Source organism: Juglans regia, chromosome 3 (assembly GCF_001411555.2).
Source record: "Juglans regia cultivar Chandler chromosome 3, Walnut 2.0, whole genome shotgun sequence".
Classification (NCBI taxonomy): Eukaryota; Viridiplantae; Streptophyta; class Magnoliopsida; order Fagales; family Juglandaceae; genus Juglans; species Juglans regia.
Window position 1 is genome coordinate 12519853 of NC_049903.1, and position 22804 is coordinate 12542656.

Below are 22804 nucleotides of genomic sequence, written 5' to 3' on the forward strand. Positions count from 1 at the left end.
TTACAAAAATAAAATTTTAATATTAATTTCAGATTGAGTAATGTTATATGCAGTCGTAGAGTGTACAAACGTCGTGTAGTAATTTTGAAAAAGAGTGAGGTCTACAATTAAAAATTTATTATTTTTTCATGTAAATCTCTTATTTATTCATTTTTTTAAAAATAATTACATGACTCTTATATACTCATGACTATAACTATTATTTATCTTTCAGATTTATCAAATTTTTCCCAAGAAATACATGAGTTTGCATACTAAACGAGTAGTCTTGCTTTCTTGTATTGACAATACGGCAGGAAAGAAATTACATAAAAAAAAACAAAAAAAAAAGTCTCTAATTTTATCTACACCGACACAACACAAATTCTTATAAAATGATGAAAATTAAACAAACAAAGCTTTGTTGATCTCAGTTAGCGAGAAAGCAAAGGCACAACCACGACCCAACCCGACCCACCCCCAACAGCTTTGAAGTTTGAACAGCTGAGCAGAGAGAGAGAGAGAGAGAGAGAGGGACGTACCCTCCGACATTTTCTCTATTCTTTACGCGAAGGCTTTCTTCTTCTTCTTCTCTTTCTTGTATTTAGATCTCTCTCTGTGTGTGTTCGATCTCTAGCTAGGGTTGTTTTTTTTCTTTCTTTTTCTCTCATTTCTCATATATATGATTCCGATGTCCTAGAGAGCCAATCGATCTGTTTTGCAATCCTAAGCTTCAAAGGTACTTCTCCGTTCCATCTGCTACTCAAATTTTACAATTCTGGTGCTTTTTTGGTGTTGTTTGTGATATGATTACAATATCACATTTGGCTGTCATTGATGTGATTAAATTTTCTCGGGATTTTGCAGTTCCCTACCGACTTGAGGGACCGAAAATGGTCGTTTCGGCGCCACTTACGCCGGGGCAGGTGCGGTTTTATGCATACTTTTGTGTCATACTCTCATTTTTCTGTTTTTTTTTTACTGAATGCTGAGAACGTCGGACATGATCGGTTGAATGGAATAGGTTATTTGGACTTATAAAAAAAACTGAATGTTGAATTTGTGGTTGTGCTAATTGGATAATAACGTGACGTCTGTGTTCTAGCTTGTGAATTTTTGTTGAACACGTATTCATTTTTCTGAAGTGAAAATTGTTTGTAAATTTGAGAGTGGCCACTTGATCTGAAGAGAATTCTATTTATCCCGTAATGTCTTCTTGGCTTATGGAATGGCTACATACATACTTTGTTAGCTCATCATTAGTATTACTGTGTGTGTTTATTAGTCCATTCCAAAACTTTGTACGGATCATGTGTATGCTTGTCCTAAAGTCATGCTCTTGGTTCACTTTATCTAACTGTTTCTTTCAACGCATTCATTGCAAACTCCAAATTTTCTAAACTCTTTGGATTTATTGTATGTTTTGAAGAAAATTTTAAAAATTTTATGGTGGCTTTCTTTTGCTTTAATTTTACACTTAAAGTGGACAAAGCATTTCATTTTTGTTATGGTAGACACGAGTACTCAGTAGCATAGCTATTCCTCAAGGAGGAATGTTTCTACTGGACTCCATGCTGTACACAATTCTCTTCCTACCTGGACACATTTGACTGATCTAAATGAATAACACACTGTCCACTTGTGTCTAATATAGGGTGGATGACATTGATATCAGTACCTGATTAACACCCCACACACACACACACACACAAAAGATAAAAAAAAAATTGATGCCATGCTGCACATCTTGTTACGATAGCCTAGGCTCATCTTATCTAAATCTGTTTAATACCTATCTGTTCTTTTTGCTTCCCTCTTATTTAATGGAGCTTCCTTGAATACTTTCAGGTGTCTTTTTTGCTTGGAATAATACCAATTTTTGTTGCATGGATTTATTCAGAGTTCCTTGAATACAAGAAATCTTCACATCCTTCTAAAGTGTAAGTTTCTTATGTCAACATGGGGACCTACAGATTTTATGGATTGGGATTATTTGCATATTTGGTGGTCTTGATTGACGTTCACTTGTTTGTATGTTATATGTTTTAACCAATTTCAATCTACTTCCTTTATTTTACTTACCATAAATGTGTGCTTAGCTTATTCTTTTTAAAGTACTCTCATAAGAAAGCTTCGATATGGAGCTTGGTTATTAGTAGTAAGCCTTTGCCTTTCAAAGGGTAAAATGATATATGAATTAGTTTTAAGACAGAAGTGTTAGCTAGATTTTTTTTTTCTTTCTTTTGATTGTATTTTTTCACCTTGTGCCTCTTTTAGAGTCAATTCGACTGCACAAATGAATTATGATCTCTAGTTGGTGTCTAGGCCAAACCTGCTTGATAGCCCTGCCCATATTTACTGGATAAATTAATTATGATACATGGTTAGTGGCCTTGCCAAACCCTCTGCTCTTCTGCAGTGCTTGAAGGAGTCCAGCAGGTAGTGAGTGTGCTTTGGTTGAGGGAGAGATTTAATATAGTTTTTTTAGGTTTCTTGGTCTATTGAGCAAAAGTGTGCGCCAGAGCAAAAGTGTGAGTGAAAGGCAGCATCCTTGTTTGAGGCTCCTGTTTTTGGTTGCCAATAGTTTGCTGACTAAACATTTGGTAGATTTTTATTTCTATTATTCCCTCTGCTTTATAGTGATATTTGTTATCCTGTATGATCGAATTGTGATGCCAATGTAAAGTACAAGTCTCCACTTGAAAGTACCAAACATAGACTAATGTAGAGTACAAGTCTCCACGTTAAACTGCCACACAGAAACAAAGGTTCTGATTATACATAGAAAAATAATTTTGAAGGGATAAAAGCCTGCCTTGACTGGTCTTGTCTGGAATTAAGCTGACCATTCCTACTATATTATATTCCCCAAACATTAAGTTTCTTCTCAACCAAACAGAAAGATACCATCTTCAACCACAAAATTGAAGTGAGACAAACCAATTGTGAGCAAAAGAAACTGAATTTAAGTTTCATTTAGTCAATTGGTTGAAGATTTGTTCTCTGACGCAAACAGGTGGTTTGTGGATAAGAATTTTGATTTTTGACTAGGTTTAATAAAGCATTGTTAGGGAAGTGGTTATGACATTATGCTATGGAGAGGGATTCTTTATGGAGATGGGTAGTTGAAATGAAGTAGGATATTATGAATGGAGGATCATGCCCTTATCCTCCCTGGGTCCTTATGTAGTTGGCATTTGGAAACACATGAGGGGTTTTTTTTTTTGGGGGGGGCTTTCTTTTTTAGATACGAGTTGGGGAGAGTACTGAGATACAGTTGGCATGATCTATGGTGTGGGAATCGATCATCAAAGGCATTTTCTGGAGTTTTCTTGTGTTGCTTGTAATAAGGAGGCTTGGGCAGCAAATAATAGGGAGTATTCAAATGGTATTCTTCATTTGAATTTATCTTTTATTATATCTTTTCAGGAGGTGGAGTTGGTGATGTTGTCTTTTTATTTTGGGTTTTATATTTTGTTTGATTTACCTTAAAAAAAAAGACTGAGGCAAGGGATTTTTTTTTTTTATAAGTAAATAAGTAGCTTTATTGAATAGAATGAAACTAGGCAAAGCCCAAGTACACAGGAAGTATACAAAGTGAGACACCTAATTACATTCTAGGGATGATGATAGTATTTAATGGATCCCTTACAAAGAGGAGGTAGTTTGAAGTTAATTTGTACTACCAAGCATTATCTATCTAGGAAGACTCCTATTTTGCATGGAAGAGCATATGGCAAGTCAGTATACTTTTGAGAGTTAGATTCTTTGTGTGGATGGCGGCTCTTGGGAAGATTTTGAGTTTGGACAACCCGTTGAAGAGAGATGTGATAGTGATGGATTGGTTTTGCATGTGCAAAAGGAGTGAGGAATCCATAGATCACCTTCTTCTCCATTGTGAAGTGGCAAAAGCAATATGGATTGTGATTTTTAGCCTTTCTGGAGTTGATGGATCAGGCTTAGACAAGTGATGATTGTTGGAGAGGTCAATTGGGAGATTGCTTAGTTTTAGCCATTTGGAGAATGACACCTTCATGTGTATTGTGGAGCTTATGGAGATGGTAGAATGCCAGATGCTTTGAAGATTGTGAGATGTCAGTGGAAGAGCTCAAGAATATGCTGCTCCAATCTCTATAAATGGACCTGGGCGCATAATATTTCTCTTTATACTAATATTTCTGAATTTATGGATTTATATTCTGTCCATTGAAAGGGCTAATCTCTTGTATGCATTTGTGTACTAGGGTTGCGCCTCTCTGCATTTTTTAATGAAATGAATCAACTTTTTTAAAAAAATATTGGGATTGGGCTGGGTGGATTAGGTCATATTTAATCCAGAAAAGGACATGGTCGAGAAATGATATCAGAGACTAATGATGGATCAATGGTGACTGAGGCAACACTTGATGAAACCTTTAGAGTATGTTGCATCGAATTGACAGGAAGAGTGGGCTCAAATTGAGGTTCTATATTGTCCAAGATAACATGAGGAATATAAAAAAGGGTAGGGTCATTTACTACTGCTGTTATTGTTTTTTGGCCAGTAATAGAACATTTGATCTCCATTTGATGCTGCAATTTGTTGAATTTGATTGAAATTTAGTTTCCTAAGATGTAATTTAATTATAAATCTTGGCTATGCCTAATTACTTGGTTTCTTAAAAAAATTTTGTACTTATAAAAAAAATAATCATAAATTAAATGTGTCCCCCTTTTTCCTTTGGTCACAGATGCACTTAGTCTCCCATCTTCTATTTGATGTATTTTTAAAATTAAGAAGTTTATTATTTTTGAGATGACAAGAAGAAAGAATACGACTTTTGATGCTAGTATTCTCTGACAATAATTTTTCTTGGTTGCAGTCACTCGGACATTAATCTGGTTGAATTGGGAAAGGAGACAATCAAAGAAGATGATCGGGCTGTTTTGCTGGAAGGAGGCCTCACAAGATCAGCATCTGCAAAGTTGCATAGTTCGTCCATGAAAATGAATCTAATTAGGTCAGTTGCTATGACTAATCCTTTGGAGTTCATTTTTTTTACTTATGAGTTCCATTTTTTTGAGTGTCTTTCAAGTGTTCTTACCCTCTGCTCATCATGTTTCTAGGTTCTTGACCATGGATGACTCTTTCTTGCTTGAAAATAGAGCCACTTTGAGAGCAATGTAAGTTGCTATTTTTTAAAAATCTCTTTATTGAAATACATAACTTTTAGGCTTTCTGCTTTATATCTTATTACACTCATGTAGGTCTGAGTTTGGGGCAATTCTGCTGTATTTCTACACGTGTGATCGCACGAATTTATTGGGAGAATCTACAAAGGTGCTTTTGTCGTGCTTCTTGATTATTTTTCTTAATCATACGCATGATCCTATTTAGCATAGCTTTATACTTGGATGCTACCCCAAGATATTATGATGCTTACTGATCTCCACGTGGCACTTTTTCTACATAATTCTGGGCAATAGTTCTTTTTGTCACTGATTATAGTGCTGCTTCATACCTGTCCATCTACATGTCATACATAATTTTACATTTGGATGACATGAATCATCATTTGTTGCAACATGCCATAATTTTATAATATTACCTTTTTTTTAATTTTTTGTTTGGTGTATGTGGAAAACAATTCCTTCCTGTCTGTCATGCTTACTTTCTTTTTCCAAATATGATTGTGATGGCAAGATTTTGATAGTATCTTTTTTTTTTTTTTTTTATGCAAGTAGTACGACCCTACTTAAGAGTTTTTAACTATCTTTTTTTTTTTTTTTTATAATTAAACGATTGTATTAATAGAATAGGCATAGCCCAAAGTTCACTATAGTTTTTAACTATCTACAAGACTATTAAGATTTTTTGGTCAAATGCCTTCTATGTTTTGCCTAAATTGAGATACAAATTCATCTGTTACAAATTCAGAAAATATATGGCAATCAGCAAGACTGTCACATGAAAAACTTAGAATATTTAAAAATATGAATTAATTTTAAAAAGTATAACTAAAAAATAATTTCAGAAATATGTTTTAAAAAATAGTAAGACCACCCTTTTACTTTTTTTTTTTAATAAAATATTTACAATGTAAAAAGTTACTTTTTATTTTTTTGTTTAATTTTAATTTTATTTTCGAGTAAAATTAATTTTCACGTTGCAGTCTTACTAACTTCAACATCTTTTAAGATAGTAAGGGTGGAGTTGCAAAATCTTTTAGTTGTTTAGCTATAGAGTCAAAGGTTTTTGAGGTGAGAAGACTTGGGGGTAGGGTGTCCATTACTGATAAAGGATGGAAAGGTGTGAGTTGCATATGGTTGGGTTTAGAGACTATCAGTTGGTTGGTTAACTCACTGGAGGCTTGTTTGAAGGCTGAGAACAAAGGCTACTACTCAGCTCGACGGGAAGGCGACAGAGGCCTTACAGCCCAGCGTTGCTCTAACTCTCGTGGCTCATATATGGCTTTGGCTGTGTATGGGGGGGGAGGACGCAGGAGCTACATTCTCATACCTGAAGACAAGGCAGGAATGGGGTGGAGGAAGATGGTGGCAGTGTTGAAGGACATGGGCAGAGTAGGTGTCCAGGGAAGAAACCCATCGCTTGAGAGGGTGAAAACTTGGCCATCCAAGTCGTACAAGGAGGCACTGGAGGTGCCTCGAACTGTGCAGCTCAATGTGATGGGAGACTTGCAAAAGGGATTAACTCCCTTTTCGGCAGAAACACAGTGTGGAGTAGGTGATGGCAGAGGGGTGATGGGACTGAATGAAGGAAAAATTCTAAAGGAGTTACGTGAAGTGCAGGAATCGTTGGGGGAGCTTACTAATAGAGTTGGGGAGTTGATACGGTGCGTTGAGGGTTATGGATTGGAAGGAGTGGGCTCGGGTTGCCATTTGGGCCTTGGGGACACGGATGGTGGGCCTAAGGGGAAGGGCCAAGTGTTGTATACTGAAACCCAGCCCAAGAGGGCACGGCAGGGAGGCCCTTTCTGGAGGAAGAAGATGCAGGCCGCAGGTGGCCTGTCGACGAGTGGGCCTGAGCCACCGTCGCCGGAAACGACGCAGTCGACTTCGTCGAAGGTTGCAGAGGCCACGTTGGACGTTGCATCGCCGGCGGGTACAGAACCAGAGCAAGTAGAAGAGATGTACGACGGCCTCTGTGCTCACGATGGCCCGAATACTGCACAGACTGTCACGATGAAGGGTATCGGCGCACAGACTACGTCGACGACGTCAGAGGAGCCGTCTGCGAGCAGCGACAAGACCAGAGAAGGTTCGGGACTTATACGTGATGTTGCTCTAGCTACTGTATTCGAGCCTATGTCTTCGAACCAGACACAGACAGTCCCGATGACGTGGTTGGAGCTTGCTGAACCAGACACAGGTTGCCCCGATGAAGTGGTTGAATCAGACGCAGCTATGGGTGGGTCAAGACTCACTATCTTGGAGGGAGCAGATTCTGTCGCTGGAAAGGAGATGGGTACCAGTCAGCTGAGCATTTATGGGGACTCTGTGGGCGGAGAAGAGGAGGAGATGGGTAGCCCGTCACCCTTACAGATGCTCCCACCTCATATCGCACCTCGAGCATCAGATTGGGTACTAAAAAAAGTAGAGGAGCTTCATGGTTGGGTGGGGATTTCATGTGAAGGGTACGAAGACCAATTCATGGCTCTCCTAGTAGCCATGGAAGCTGGTCGTTCTACGGTACTGAAGTCGGCTGCTAAAAAGGAGAGAGAATTGAAAAGATTGCAATGCTCCATTAACTATGATAATAAGGAGGGAACCTCGGGAAGAGATAGAGCAAAAGGGAGGGACGTCTCTATTGTTAATGAAGCCTAAAATCTTATCTTGGAACGTGAGAGGGATCAATGACATGAATAAACGACTACTTATTAGGTCCCTTCTCCGTAGTTGGAAAGTAGACGTTGTTTGCCTACAAGAAACTAAACTGGCACTTATTTCTCTTCGTACTATTAGGAGTTTGTGGGGCGGTTTGCATGTGGGATGGCTGTATTTACCGTCCAATGGAGCTTCCGGGGGCATACTAGTTATGTGGGACAAAAGAGTGATGGAAAAAATGGAAGATTGCGTGGGGGATTATGTGGTGGCTTGCTCGTTTAAGAACATAAGGGATGGTTATCAGTGGGCTTTTGCAGGCGTCTATGGTCCTAATCTTGACTGGTCTCGAAGGCTAATATGGGATGAGTTGGCCGGTATTAACAGTTTATGGGACTTACCTTGGTGTATTGGAGGTGATTTTAACGTCACCCGTTTCCCGAGCGAGAGATCAGGTGGCTCGGGTTTCAACTCATCAATGGTAGATTTTTCTAACTTCATTTCCGAACAGAATTTACTAGATATTCCTCTTGCAGGTGGTTCCTTCACTTGGTCTAGCAATCGAGAACTTCCATCTTGGTCGAGGATAGATAGATTTTTAATCTCTCCGGAATGGGAGGCACAATATCCAGATCTCATTCAGAAGAGACTTCCCAGGTTGTATTCAGATCATTTTCCCATTCTTGTGAATTGTGGGGGCATCAGAAGAGGCCCAAGGCATTTCAAATTTGAGAACATGTGGTTGAAGTCGGAGGGTTTTCTGGACAGAATAAGACAATGGTGGTCTTCTTACCATTTTAATGGTAACGCTAGCTATAAAATGGCTTGCAAGTTAAAGTCTTTGAAAAAGGACCTGAAGGAGTGGAATATACAAGAGTTTGGTAATGTGGACAGTCAGAAATCTGTTCTAATGGAGGAGCTTAAGAATATGGAGGGTGTGGAAGAGGAGAGGGTTTGCACTGAATCCGAGCGGGCCCGCAAATCCCAAGTGATTGCGGAAATTGAACGGTTGTCTCTTTTGGAAGAAATATCGTGGCGTCAAAAATCACGAGCTTTATGGTTAAAGGAAGGGGATAGATGCACCAAGTTTTTTCACCAAGTGGCCAACTCACATAGGCGGTACAATGCTATAGATACTTTGTTGATAGATGGGGCGGTCTCTTCCAACCATACTGAAATTTCAGACCACATTGTCAATTACTATGATAAGTTGTTTTCGGAACAATTTGAGTGGAGACCGATACTTGACGGGTTGGTGTTTGATGTTCTTGACCCGCAGGTTGCGGAACGACTCGAGAGGCCATTTGATGAGGTAGAGGTCAGGTCGGTGATTAAAGGTATGGCGTGTGATAAAGCCTCCGGTCCCGATGGCTTTTCCATGGCTTTCTTCCAGACATGTTGGGATGTGCTTAAAGATGATATTATGGAGGTTTTTCATGAATTTCATAGAAGCGGGCGGTTTGAGAGAAGCCTTAATAGTACATTCTTAGCACTCATTCCGAAAAAGCCCGGAGCTGTAGAAGTGAAAGATTTTCGTCCCATTAGTTTGGTGGGTGGGCTATACAAAATTTTATCCAAAGTATTGGCGAACAGACTGAGTAAGGTGATGGAAGGCTTGATTTCGAAGCCTCAAAATGCATTTGTTCAAGGTAGGCAAATCCTTGACTCGGTGCTTATAGCCAACGAATGTCTGGAGAGTCGTATTAAATCAGGAGAGCCGGGACTCCTTTGTAAGTTAGACATGGAGAAAGCTTACGATCACGTCAACTGGAGTTTCTTAATTTATATGTTGGAAAGATGCGGCTTTGGCTCTAAATGGTGTTCCTGGATCCTTCATTGTATTTCCACGCCTTGTTTCTCTGTTTTGGTGAATGGCACATCCAAAGGTTTTTTTAAGAGCTCTCGAGGTTTGCGACAAGGAGACCCTTTTCTCCTCTTCTCTTTGTTTTTGTGATGGAAGCTTTCAGCAAGATGATTTCAGGGGCGGTAGAGGGAGGATTCATATCAGGATTCTCAGTGGGAGAGGCAAGTTCAGGATTGCTTAACATCACTCACCTTTTGTTTGCCGATGATACACTAATATTTTGTGAGGCCAGACGGGAGCAAATCCGAGCTTTGAGAGCTCTTTTATTATGCTTTGAAGCCGTGTCAGGCTTGAAGGTGAACTTGGCTAAATCAGAGGTAGTGCCAGTGGGACATGTACCCAATGTGGAGAGTCTGGCATCCATCTTGGAGGGTAAGATAACTCAGCTGCCCATGAAATATCTTGGTCTTCCATTAGGCGCGGCGTTCAAATCGAAATCTATTTGGGATGTTGTAATAGAAAAAATGGAGAGGAAACTAGCTGGTTGGAAGAGGATGTACTTATCTAAAGGGGGCCGGGTGACTCTCATAAAAAGCACTCTGTCTAACTTACCAACATATTTCCTTTCCTTATTTCCGCTCCCTGCTAAGGTGGCTCATCGCATGGAGAAAATTCAACGTGATTTCCTATGGGGAGGGATCAAAGATGAGTTTAAATTTCACTTGGTGAAATGGGCCACAATTTGTTCCCCTATCAAAGAAGGAGGTTTGGGTATACGGAATTTGAGAACTTTCAATCAAGCCTTGCTTGGCAAATGGTTATGGAGATATCACCAAGAACGGGACGCCTTGTGGCGAACCGTTATTGCGTTGAAGCACGGGGAATCTTGGGGAGGGTGGTGTTCTAATGCAGTGAGTGGACCTCATGGAGTTGGGCTTTGGAAACACATTAGAAGAGGGTGGGACACATATGCAACGCTTACTTGCTTCAAAGTTGGCAACGGATCTAAGGTAAAGTTTTGGCATGACTTATGGTGTGGTGATCGGGCACTCAAGGATGTTTATCCACAAGTTTATAGCCTAGCAAGAAGGAAAGAAGCTTCTATCGCAGATCTGATTATCTCTTCCCATGGCTCTTCCCAATGGAACCTCACTTTTCATAGAGATGCACAAGATTGGGAGATGGACGACCTTTCGGCCTTTTTTGATTTTGTGTATTCCACTAGTGTGTCGGGGGAAGGAGAAGACAAGTTATGTTGGCGTCCATCTAAGAAGGGAGTGTTCACAGCTCGCTCTTTCTACCATTTCTTAAACTTGCACAACTCAGTCCCGTTCCCATGGAAAAGCATTTGGAAGACAAAGGCACCTCTAAAGGCAGCTTTTTTTGTATGGACAGCATCTTTGGGGAAGATTCTTACCATAGATAACCTAAGGAAACGTGGCATTATCGCTAGAAATTGGTGTTACATGTGTAAGAAGAGTGGTGAGTCCGTTGACCATCTATTACTACATTGTGAGGTTGCCATGTCTTTATGGACAGATGTCTTAGCACGGGTGGGGTTAGCGTGGGTGATGCCGGAAAGGGTGTCTGATTTTTTAGCCTCTTGGGGAGGTATTAGGGGCAACACTCAAATTGCATCCATATGGAAGATGCTACCTATTTGTCTATGGTGGTGCATTTGGAGGGAGCGGAATGCAAGATGCTTTGAAAATCAAGAAAGATCAATGGAAGAGCTTCGAATTTTGTTTTTCAATACTTTACTCCATTGGTCGATTGTAATTGATTTTCATGGCAGGTCTTTTCATGAGTTTCTTGTATCTCTAAGCTAGACATTGTGAACGTGTTCATGTATATGTCCCGTGTACTTGGACACTCTATGTCTCCCTTTTGATCAATAAAAATTTGTTTACCGATAAAAAAAAAAGATAGTAAGGGTGGATGAAATTTTTCTGACTTCATCGAACAACAGAGATATCATGAGAGGTTATTTCTAAAAAGAAAAGAACTATAGGTAGCGAATCTCAACTTACCCAAAGCACAAGGGTCTGGGGGTGGTTGACCAAATATGCCTTATAAATTAGGTACTTATTTTAGGTTAGGAGATAGAAATTTTCAATTTTTTTCAGCTGTCTAGATTCATTATCTTTAATGCACCTACAAAAAATTACCTTCAATGCAGCACTTAATTTATATTCAAAACGTACCAATGCTATTGATACAAGAAAATAAAATAACAACCATGCCACTGTATGTTATGGATTGTTTATTACTTTTTTTTTTTTTTTCCTAAAGAACAATTTATTTTGACATCTTGGATGTAGGTGTCAGATTCATGCTTTAAATTAATATGTTTTTTTTTTTTGATAAGTAAACAAATTATATTACTCCAATAATAGGCCTAGCCCAGTATATACAAATAAATTAATATGTTACACACAATTGGTTGGAATTCATTACTGACAATTTTAATAATTTTTGGTGATGGTTTCCTTGGGCAGAATTACAATCGTGATCTTTTCCTCTTTCTCTACGTTCTCCTTATCATAGTTTCAGCAATGACTTCTTTGAAAAAGCACAGCGATGTGTCAGCATTCTCTGGAAAATCCTTACTTTATCTTAATCGACATCAAACTGAAGAGTGGAAAGGATGGATGCAGGCAAGTACTCTTTTCAAAACTCATAACTTGTGATCAGCAGCTATGGTTGCATTTTCTCTTTTCTCATGCTTAGGCCCACTTTTTTTTTTTTTTTTGATGACGGGGGAACCACCCCACAGCAGAGTTCTTAGGACTCACCCATGAAACCTAAACCCCCGGGGAGACTAGCAGAACCCACCGCCATGGCCTCCCACTTAAATCGCAGTTTGATCCCAGGGGGAATCGAACCTGTGACATGGGGCACATTCACACAAGTCGCCCTTACCACTTAGGCCTACCCACGGGTGGGTACTTAGGCCCACCCTTTCTTTTAATGATTTCTTTATTTTTGGATATTTGTGCTTTGGAGCTGCTGGCATTTATATGGCCACTAACTTAGTTTACATTTCTTTCTAAATTTGCCTCACATGTTCGCACTTTTATTTCATTCCAGCCATACGTGTTATGATTTGGATAATAAATGCTACTAAGAAATTATGAAACTATTTTATTTGGTTTTCATATGTTGGAATGTTAAAGATTGAGGAATGCAACAACCTTTGGGGATATGCCTAATCCTAGGTATCAGTTTAATATCTGAGATGGCATCTACGATTCTGTTTATGTTTTGGCAGGTCCTATTTTTAATGTACCATTACTTTGCTGCGGCGGAGATATACAATGCAATACGTGTCTTTATCGCTGCATATGTTTGGATGACTGGTTTTGGAAACTTCTCCTATTATTACATTCGAAAGGATTTTAGCCTTGCACGCTTTACCCAGGTAATAGATTGTACGACTGTACAACCATTTCATTTGAAGACTCAATTAACTTTTTTTTTCCTTTAAATCTTCTTTCCATGTGTAGTGATAATTCCATAATAGTGATAATCAAAATCTTCTAAATCTCTATTATACAATGCAGATGATGTGGCGGCTAAATTTCTTTGTGGCATTTTGCTGCATTGTTCTTAATAATGACTACATGCTGTACTATATTTGTCCAATGCACACGCTTTTCACTGTAATGGTTTATGGAGCCCTTGGGATTTTTAACAAGTACAATGAGATAAGCTCAGTGATGGCTGTGAAGATTCTTGCATGCTTTCTCGTGGTTATCTTGATTTGGGAAATTCCTGGAGTTTTCTACATATTCTGGCGTCCACTAGCATTCCTTTTAGGTTAGTAACCTACCTTGTGTTACCTTTCTTATGTTTTAGCTTTAATTTGGTGCTAAATTAAATATTAATATGAAAGTTACGGAGTCATTTCATAGCTCTGCTTGTCACCTTGCTTGATTTTAGCTCTTCAAGTGATCTTTGCCAAAAACTTTTAGCACACAACTTGGACTTGAAATCTAAAGCTTTAGTTTTTTGGCATTTATATTTGGAAGTGTTTTGGTTAGGTCTCATCTTTTGTCATTGTGTTTTTGTTATGGTACTGTTTCTATTACTATTATTATTGTTGTTGTTGTTGTTGTTATCTCTTGGCCGCAATTATATGTTCACTTTTACTCTCTAAATAGGTGTGACCTCTTGTATACCATCTTGTGTACTTGGGCTATGCCTATTCATATCAATATAATAGTTTACTTATATAAAAAAATTATATGTTCACTTTTATGTTTTATTTTTATCTCCCTTGAACTTCGATTTTTCACCACCTTCCCCTTTTAATGAAAATTTTATTTATTGTAAACTCCTCTTCTGCAATTATATTATTTGTGAATGCATATCACGAAGATTTTAGTATGATAAATTGGCTTTTGTTATGCTTACTCTAGTGGCAAATTTTCATGTTTTTTTTTTTTAAATGAATATGGGTATGGTGCGAACACTAGATACAAGCTGCAGTCACATGTATATGGATGCTGACTTCGAGGACAGCTCAGGCAATGAGTTTTAGGGTCATATTATCTAATTTTGAATTCTGTTATATTGGTTAGGTTATTTTTGGGCTTTATGTTATTTCCTTTTGTGAGTTGTAGACAAGTGTGAGTACTGAATATGGTTTATTTTCTTAGTCTCCTTAAACCTATTTTTGTTCTCATCAGACTCTATTTGATCATGATTATTAACTCAAGCTCTCCTCCTGGTTTTCTTCTTATTGTGTTTGTGGGCTAAGATCTTTGTAAGGAATGATGATAATGTACTGAATCTGTTTTAGTTTTCCTGCTTTCTAGAGTGCAGTAGGTATTTCCTTGTATACTTCCTGTATACTTGGGCTGTGCCTATTCTTGGTATTAAAATTTCTTTTTAATTATAAAAAAAAAAGTTATTTGCTTCTTCCCCTTCTTTTCACCCTTTTCCTTTCTATCCTTCTCAATTCCTAGCGTCTTTTGCGTATACTTAACAGTTGCTTCTGATGACAGGGTATACTGATCCTGCAAAACCAGATCTCCCTCGTCTGCATGAATGGCATTTCAGATCTGGACTTGATCGGTATATATGGATCATTGGAATGATATATGCGTATTACCACCCCAACGTAATCTCTTAAATGTTTGATCATCTGTTAGGTCTTGCTTTCTTTGGTTTGCCAACTACTAAATTTTTAAAAAATTGAACTTGTTAGGTTGAGAAATGGATGGAAAAATTGGAGGAATCTGAAACTAAGAGGAGAATCTCAATCAAAGCAAGCATTGTTGCAGTCTCTTCATTTGTGAGTTGCATGATCTTGTGACTACATCATATGCATTTTTTGCTTATAGATTATTAACAATCTATTTTGGATTTTCTCACTTATCATCTTTATTTCATTTTAATATCTTTTCTAGGTTGGTTACATGTGGTACGAATATGTTTACAAGCTGGACAAGGTTACATACAACAAATATCATCCCTACACATCATGGATTCCAATAACGTGCGTATTGACTAGTTGCTATATTTGTCCTATTTTATCTTTACTTTTGGGATTGGGTATGTGGAATCTTGTAAGATTTCACATAGATGTTCAATCAATTACCCTTTTTTGTTCATTTCCAGCATCTTATGAGAGACCTTTGTTATTTCAGTGTGTATATTTGCTTACGGAATTTCACTCAGCAGTTTCGGAGTTTCTCATTGACTCTCTTTGCGTACGTTTTCTTGTCTTTATAATGAAACCATTCTATACTTGAGACACCCTCTTTTCAGTAATTGAGTGGCTTTATTCTTCTTTTTTAATAAATTCAAATGAATTCTGCTACCATATTTTGAAGGTTTTTTAATGTTCTACTTGGCATTGTTAGGTGGCTTGGAAAGATAACTTTGGAGACCTATATTTCACAGTTCCACATCTGGTTGAGGTGTGTAAAATCATTTATCTTTCACTGGTTTGGAGATCTATATAACAAATCTGTATTTATTAATTTATATATTTTAAGAACATCCTTTCTTTTTATGAGTATGAAAATTTATGATCGATGGAAGAGCTTAGAAATTTGTTTTTCAATACCTTGCTTCATTGGTCGATTGTAATTGATTTCCATGGCATGTCTTTTCATGAATTCCTTGTATCTCTAAACTAGCACGCACAGGCGTTGCTCTTGTATATGTCCTATACTGGCTTTTTGCCTCCTTTAGATCAATAAAATTTTGTTTACTGATCAAAAAAAAAAAAAATGAGTATGAAAATTTATATTTTAAGAACATCCTAGCATGGTATCATTTTTAACTCTCTTTGATGTTGACTTATATAATTGCTTAACCTCGTGTGACCCTTCTCGGGAGTGAGTTAATACTATGGTTTTAAAAGCTTTTCCTTATTTACACTTGGTGGATGAGATATTTAAGCTTTCTTGTTAAGATTTCCATGTGATATTTGGATTTTTTTTTATTATTTTCAAAATAGATATTATGGTAAAGGTAGACACTTTCTCTCTTCCTCTGACACTTTCAAGAAAAATTACTAATGAAACAGTACCAAATTGCAAATGTACAGAGAAAATAAATTGGCAGAGATAAGAGGGTAAAATGAGAGAATATTAAGAAATCTGAAAACAGACCATACTGATTCAGCTCAAATGTTTCTAACTTCCCTCTATCTATCTGCAGATCAAGCGTGCCTAATGGACAGCCTAAGTGGCTTCTTTCTTTTGTCCCAGAATATCCCATGCTTAACTTCATGCTCACTACTGCTATTTATGTCATTGTAAGCTTATTTCTTCTTGACCCTTAATTTATGAAGGCCACCAGTATTAATCATTTCCCATTTTTTATGCATTTTTTGCTGCACTCTGAACTTGCTTATGCAGGTATCTCTACGGATTTTTGAATTAACCAATACGCTGAAGACAGTTTTCATACCCACAAAAGACAACCGGCGGCTGCTGTATAATTTTCTTGCTGGGTCTGCCATTTTCCTGTGCTTGTACTTCATATCACTCATTCTTCTTCAGATCCCTCATTCACCGGTAATTCCATTTGTCTTAAATTTTCTTTTTGCTACATAATGGCACTTAATTGTTTATTAGGGAGAGTTTTCATATTTTGAATTTGCGAAGGGCTTTTGTCATAATTGTGGGTCAGAGATTCTGGTATATAATATATATTTACACAGTTTTTAAACGATCTCTGAGCTCAACTAGATGTTCTTACCTTTATATGATGACTAGTAACTGAAATTACTCTTACAGGCCTGACAAATTAAGACTTAGGACAGAATTACATAGATATTTCCTGTTGGATGTGCGAAAAGTATTGAGGCGGGAGTTAAATAAGGGGACTTTGGAAGATGTTGGTTGCAAATCTAGCTTTAAAAGCAAAATTTCCAATGGGCTGGAGAGACTTGCCCTCACTGCTGCATCAGGGCTGAAAGTAGAAGTCTGATATACATTTCGCATGTGGCAGAGGGCAGGAAATGACAGGAAAGATCCTTTTGTTTCTTCTTCCTTTTTTGTAATACTGCTGAATGGTGCATATAAATTCTTTCTTCTTCGTGTTCAATCATTAAAGAAAACGTAGCATCCTGTGACATATATCACTTGTCTGGCATCAAAGAAATTCGAGATTCATTACTAGTGTAACTTTGATTGTCAATGTCGTGTTACATGATTGGAGCATATTTGAACTTAGTGTATTCAATTGGAAATCTTAATTCTGAGATGTTTTTATATTCTTGGAACATTGTTCTCGACCTTTTATTGCTTCTTTCCCCCCTCCCTTCCCCCCCTGGTTTCCTTTTTTTGGTTCTTTTGTGGGTTGGCAGGGGGATATTTTCATCTAGACAGACTGTACACCCTTATGTTCGTACCCGATTTGAGTAACGCGTTCTCAGTTCTTAATTTTGTTTTTAACACCTTTTATGCTACCATCCATTCCAAATAGACCACTTCATCAGATATTGTGCAATTTAGTTCCGGTCCATGCTTGTTGCATGATCAACACCTTTGGAACCATTTTTGTTGATAAAATGACGATCCCTAATACCGGTATCAGTCAAATTTGGACAAGATCAACTTCCCCAGCGGAGTGGTGTCGAAGTATGCAATAGAAGAAGTAATGAAGCTGAAGATCCCGGCAAATATGCCATTCTAGAAGCCAAGGATTACCTTGGTTCTGAAGGTCTTGATCATGGCGTCAAAGGTGTAGGCATAGGTTGTACATGTGCGTATGGTTTGGAGCTTGGATTTTGTAGTGTCCAAAGGTTTGAGAGGTAGGATTTGGTGGTGCTGAGCTTGACATGGTTAGGAGATTTTTTTGCTGGAACTTGGGAGGGAGCGTTGGAGTTGGGAGGGGATACCAGGGAGCCGTGTGGAGAAGGGATGGGGTTTGGAGGTGTTGGGTGGAGGAAGACGGCAGTGTTTGCCGTTTGATCGGAGACAGAGAAGGGTTCACCCGACATTGGCTTCAGATTTCTTGCAACTGCATTTTTGGTACGGTTAGAACTTTTTGAAGTGTGGAAGCATCTTTGTTGCCATGCTTTATGACTTTCTGTGGGCCGAAAGCCGTAACGTCGCAGCAAGGCCTGGCATTTGGTTGATTCGTAATGGAAGTGACGCGGAGGTAGATGGAGTGTAATAACAGAATGAAAAATGACACAGGCATTTGAAGATTCTATTCCACGTGAAAATGTACAATATGCTCTTGCTACTTATAGACAACAAATAACGGAATGAAAATAATGAAAATATCGAAGCCATGTAAGTTCGCAAACCACAGCTGCATTGCTCTATATTCGGACTCTGCAGATGATTTGGACACAGTGGTCTATTTCTTTGACTTCCAGGAGACAAGAGAATTGCCTATGAAGACACAAAAGCCAGTGGTCTTTGTCTTGTGTCTGGGCAACATGCTCAGCTGGCATCAGAGTAAGTGATAAATATTATTTTTATGTGATTTTTATCACTCTTTTATTTATGAAAAGTGTCATTTTTCTTTCAATACTATTGATTTTATTTTATTTCTACATATTTTTATTTATTTTCTTGGATTTGAAGGAATGAGAAGATTTAGTGCAAAAGAAGAACATTTTGGTACAAAAGAATAGACTACAGATTCAGACCAATGAGAGGCAGTGAGATCTGAAAATAGTCGATGAGATTTGGGTGATGAGTCTTGTCCCGTGGGCAATAAAGAGATTTCTCTCACCCAAAGGCCAGAAGACTTACCTCTCGGTAGGTGAGTCTTGTCCCGTGGGCAATAAAGAGATTTCTCTCACCCAAAGGCCAGAAGACTTACCTCTCGGTAGGCGAGGAAACTCGCGACCAAAAGGCTCGACCAGAAGGTGCGAAGATTTGGCGTGAAGGCACTAGGCGGTTAGATTGAGTGACTAGTCTAAACGACCAACTTAAAATACCAACCTAAACGACATCATGAACAACAACTAGAAAATGCGAGATGAGTCTTTCATCCTAATCGAGAGTCTTTTCACTTAGTAGGTGAGAAGAGGGCCGTGTGGTCTTTGTGACCTCCACGCCAATTATATTTAGTGTACACGACATTTACTTGATGGGATAATTCATCCCGACCGGAATCAATCTGTTGCTGATCACCAAATCCGAGTTCTGCAATCAATCTATTGGCGACCAAATCCTTCCTAGCTCCACAATTCAAGCCACATATCACCGAATATTCCATTTTAGATAATCTCATTATTCTTGAGATACTTTCTTTTATGACAATTATCTTTAGAAACTATTTTACAATCTTTAGGCTAGATTGTAGCTGCAGTTATCTTGTTTCCAAATTTGAATTTTGACATCTATTTAACCTCGACTTGTGGGATGAATAAAGGAGAGTTCTGAATCGGAGTCAAGAGTTTTTATATTTTAGAGTTACAGAATTTATTTTTTAAGTGTTCTTTCGAGAAGGCAAAACTGAAGGGCAGAGACGAGAGCCGCATGCTTCATCAACCGACTTCAACGAAGAACATCAATTTTATTATTTTTCTTTTCAATTCCATTATGAACTAATTCTATTTTCTAGATTTTTTATGTAGCCTAGGTAGGGGTATAAAATGGTCGGTCCGGACCGGTTTCTGGTTACAGATTGTGGAAATGTAATTTGTGTTGTTTGGCAAGGGGCAAACATCACATGGAAGTTTTGCAAGAGCCGAAGGTTGAACACGAGCTTTGTTAATATTATTCAAGATGTGTTGGGTCATGGTACTATGTCCAAGCCGATAATGTTATAAAGTAAATTCACCAAACTTAGTGATAACAATAGTATTGACATAATTTGAAGGGAACAAGGTATACAAAAAAATATTGTAGAACACTTGGGATAGGTCGCTGAAGTTGAAGATGATACAAGCCATCGTGCACATGCATCATCCAAGAGGAAAGGTCTTGGATATAAAATGAATCCGAGAAGCAAATTAGACAACAATTGGAGTGTTTTGTTAATGATTTTGCACAAATAAGATTGAAGGAAAATTCAAGAACACAAAGTACATTTTTAAGAATTAAATGTGCAGAAAGATGAACATCACCAATGTGGGTAGCTGCTGTAGTGGTCCCATTAGGCAATTTGACCATATGAGTGACTTGTGCAGTGTTATGTGTGAAAAACTTAGGGCTACAGATCATGTGATCTGTAGCACCAGTATCAATAACCCATGGTACAATGGTGGTTTGTGTAGTGTTTTGTGTGAGTACTGATAAACAAAAGGGTGTACCAAACGTGGTGTTAGTGCTTGAATTAGATGCGGTGGTTTGGACTTGGTTAACAAAAGGAGAAGTGGCGTCATTCTGTGAGGTGTTGAGTAAGGCAAGAAGACGACTATACTGCTCTTGAGTAATAGGCGATCCATTGTGAATTTGATCCTACTCAAGAAAAGTGTGATTAGCATAAGATTTATTTTTAAAACTGTTTTTATGGCCAGGAGGGAAACCGTGTAATTTGTAGCATTTTTCTTTGGTATGCTCATGGATGCGACAATGCGAGCAAACATAGAGATTCGAATTAGCCTTAAAACATCTTTCCAGAGAATGGCTAGGTATTGCAATAAGAGCAATACAATCTGTCCTTGTGAGATGATGACTGTCCTCTTGTGGCCATTGCCATTAGTGCAGGGATGGAAATGAAGTTGCCTCCGTCATTCCTCTTGTTGGAATAAAGATAAGACACAATTCAATGTGGGAAGAGGATCATATAGAAGAATCCGAGTTCAAATAGAGTCGTAGGAGTCCTATAGCCCCATCAAGAATTGCATAACTTTAGTGCAATGATTATAATTTGTCGAAGTTTTCACCGAACCACAAGTGCATAAAGGCATCGGCTCATAAATTTCTAGTTTATCCCAATAACTCTTCAGTGTGTTGTAGTAGACGCTCACAGAATCAACATCTTGTACCAAGGATGAGATGGCTTTCGTGAGTTGGAAAATGTGTGGTGCATTTTAGATGAAAAAATGCTCACGGAGGTCAGTCCAAACATTAGCAGCAATGTCAGCATGTGCAATAGTTGATCTATGTTCAAAACCAACAGTGTTGAATCCAATAAATTATCATATCATTGCAGCGCTCCCATGGAGTAAATAGAGGATTAGAGGAATCAGTTGGCTTAAGAATATTATCATCAATGAAACCGAGCTTGTTGTTGATGTTGAGTGCGCATCTCATAGTTCTTGCCACAGGTTACATAATTGTCAATGGTTAAGAGGTCGGGAACCAGTGGAGAAGAAGCACCCTCACCTGGTTGGATGAAATATGGGCATGGGGGTTGGTCTCGGGGTTGGGAGGGGTTTCCATGTTTGGATGGATAATGGGATTTATTTACTTATTCACACTTTGAATGCCATCATGAAGATCATCGTAAACAATTAAAAGTACCCAATTCGTTACTGATTTGCCAAAAGTTGCCACACACATAGACACCCACACCATTTCGGTTAAATTATGGTAAATTTCACACGCTGTAAACACTAGTGATAACTCACTCATGAGCCACGAGATTCTCGATCTAGTGAAGTTTGAACATAAACTTCAATCAAGAGTAGGAAAAAAAAGAAAAAAAAAATAGTAAATCTTTATCCTTTTTGAGATGGTCATATTACAAAAATAAAAAGGACTGTGCTGCGCATCAGTCGGAAGCTACAGCACACCACACAGATTTTTATTTTTTATTTTTTATTTTACTCAATGCACTGAGTATACGGCGACTGCAAGCTGATATTTATATTTTCACAAACAAAAATCAAGCTCCCAACTTGATAGCTCGAGCCTAAAAATTTTTCGTCCTAACTCATGGTTGACTATTAGAACGTACTGTTTCACACGCCAAGGAAGGGAGAAAGCGCGTAAATGAACTCCCATAGGTTTACACTCGAAATCAATCACTCGCGGACAAGGACAAGGACAAGGTGGTGCATCTTCCAAGTTAAAATAGGTGGCCCCCACCTCATCAGTTTAAATAAATAAATCAGTGTAAACTGGATGCAACTTGAGTCTTGAACTGACTAGCATTACTCGATTCAATTACATACAGCGACCTTGTGAGGCCCACCAAACATGATGTGTCTCTCAATGTGTGGCTTTGTATTTAAGAGATGCATATGTCCTTATCCCTTCAATTATTTATGCATTGGTCTCTCCGACGGATTAATTGGGCGTATTTTCCGGGCATTTGATGATTTCTTTAAGTTCATCCACAAAATATATATATATATATAAATAAATAAAAAAAATTCTATTATTTATAATTCTGAATGGAGATTGCGTATATAATTTTATTAATAAATGAAGATAAAAAAGAAAAAATATTATTTTAAAAATAATATTATTATAATTTTAATTTTTTTTAAATATTACTTTATAAATTTACATAAATAGTCTCAGTTTATTCTATATTTAGAAATTCTATGCAGACGAACTCAATAAATAAATTAGATACACGTCTCTATTAATTTCTGCCTACACCGGCACACACTCAATGCATTGAGTGTAAAAAAAAAAAAATATATATATGAAGTGTGTGCCGGGTGTAGGCAGATGCATAGCAAATTCCTAATTTTAATGATTAAGTACGTACCCCGACTAGTGTCACTGACTTATAGATGGGTCCGCCCTCTGAAATTTCAAAATAGTCAGAGTGTGTGTGTGTGTGATAAGAATGGTAAAAACAATATCAATGCAATAC

The 22804-nt window shown here is 38.0% G+C and overlaps 1 protein-coding gene across 1 annotated transcript; it reads left to right on the forward strand.

The window, feature by feature from the left end:
• The first annotated feature begins 399 nt into the window (after positions 1-399).
• Positions 400-17341, forward strand: LOC109006915 (protein REDUCED WALL ACETYLATION 4-like). Its single transcript, XM_018986356.2, has 17 exons — positions 400-718; positions 847-905; positions 1828-1919; positions 4842-4979; positions 5086-5142; positions 5227-5299; positions 12103-12261; positions 12876-13025; positions 13168-13423; positions 14614-14729; positions 14817-14903; positions 15019-15107; positions 15259-15321; positions 15475-15531; positions 16280-16376; positions 16480-16638; positions 16861-17341. Exons 2-17 carry the CDS (start codon positions 873-875, stop codon positions 16864-16866), a joined length of 1632 nt encoding a protein of 543 aa, XP_018841901.2. The 5' UTR covers positions 400-718; positions 847-872; the 3' UTR covers positions 16867-17341.
• Positions 17342-22804: the final 5463 nt, after the last annotated feature.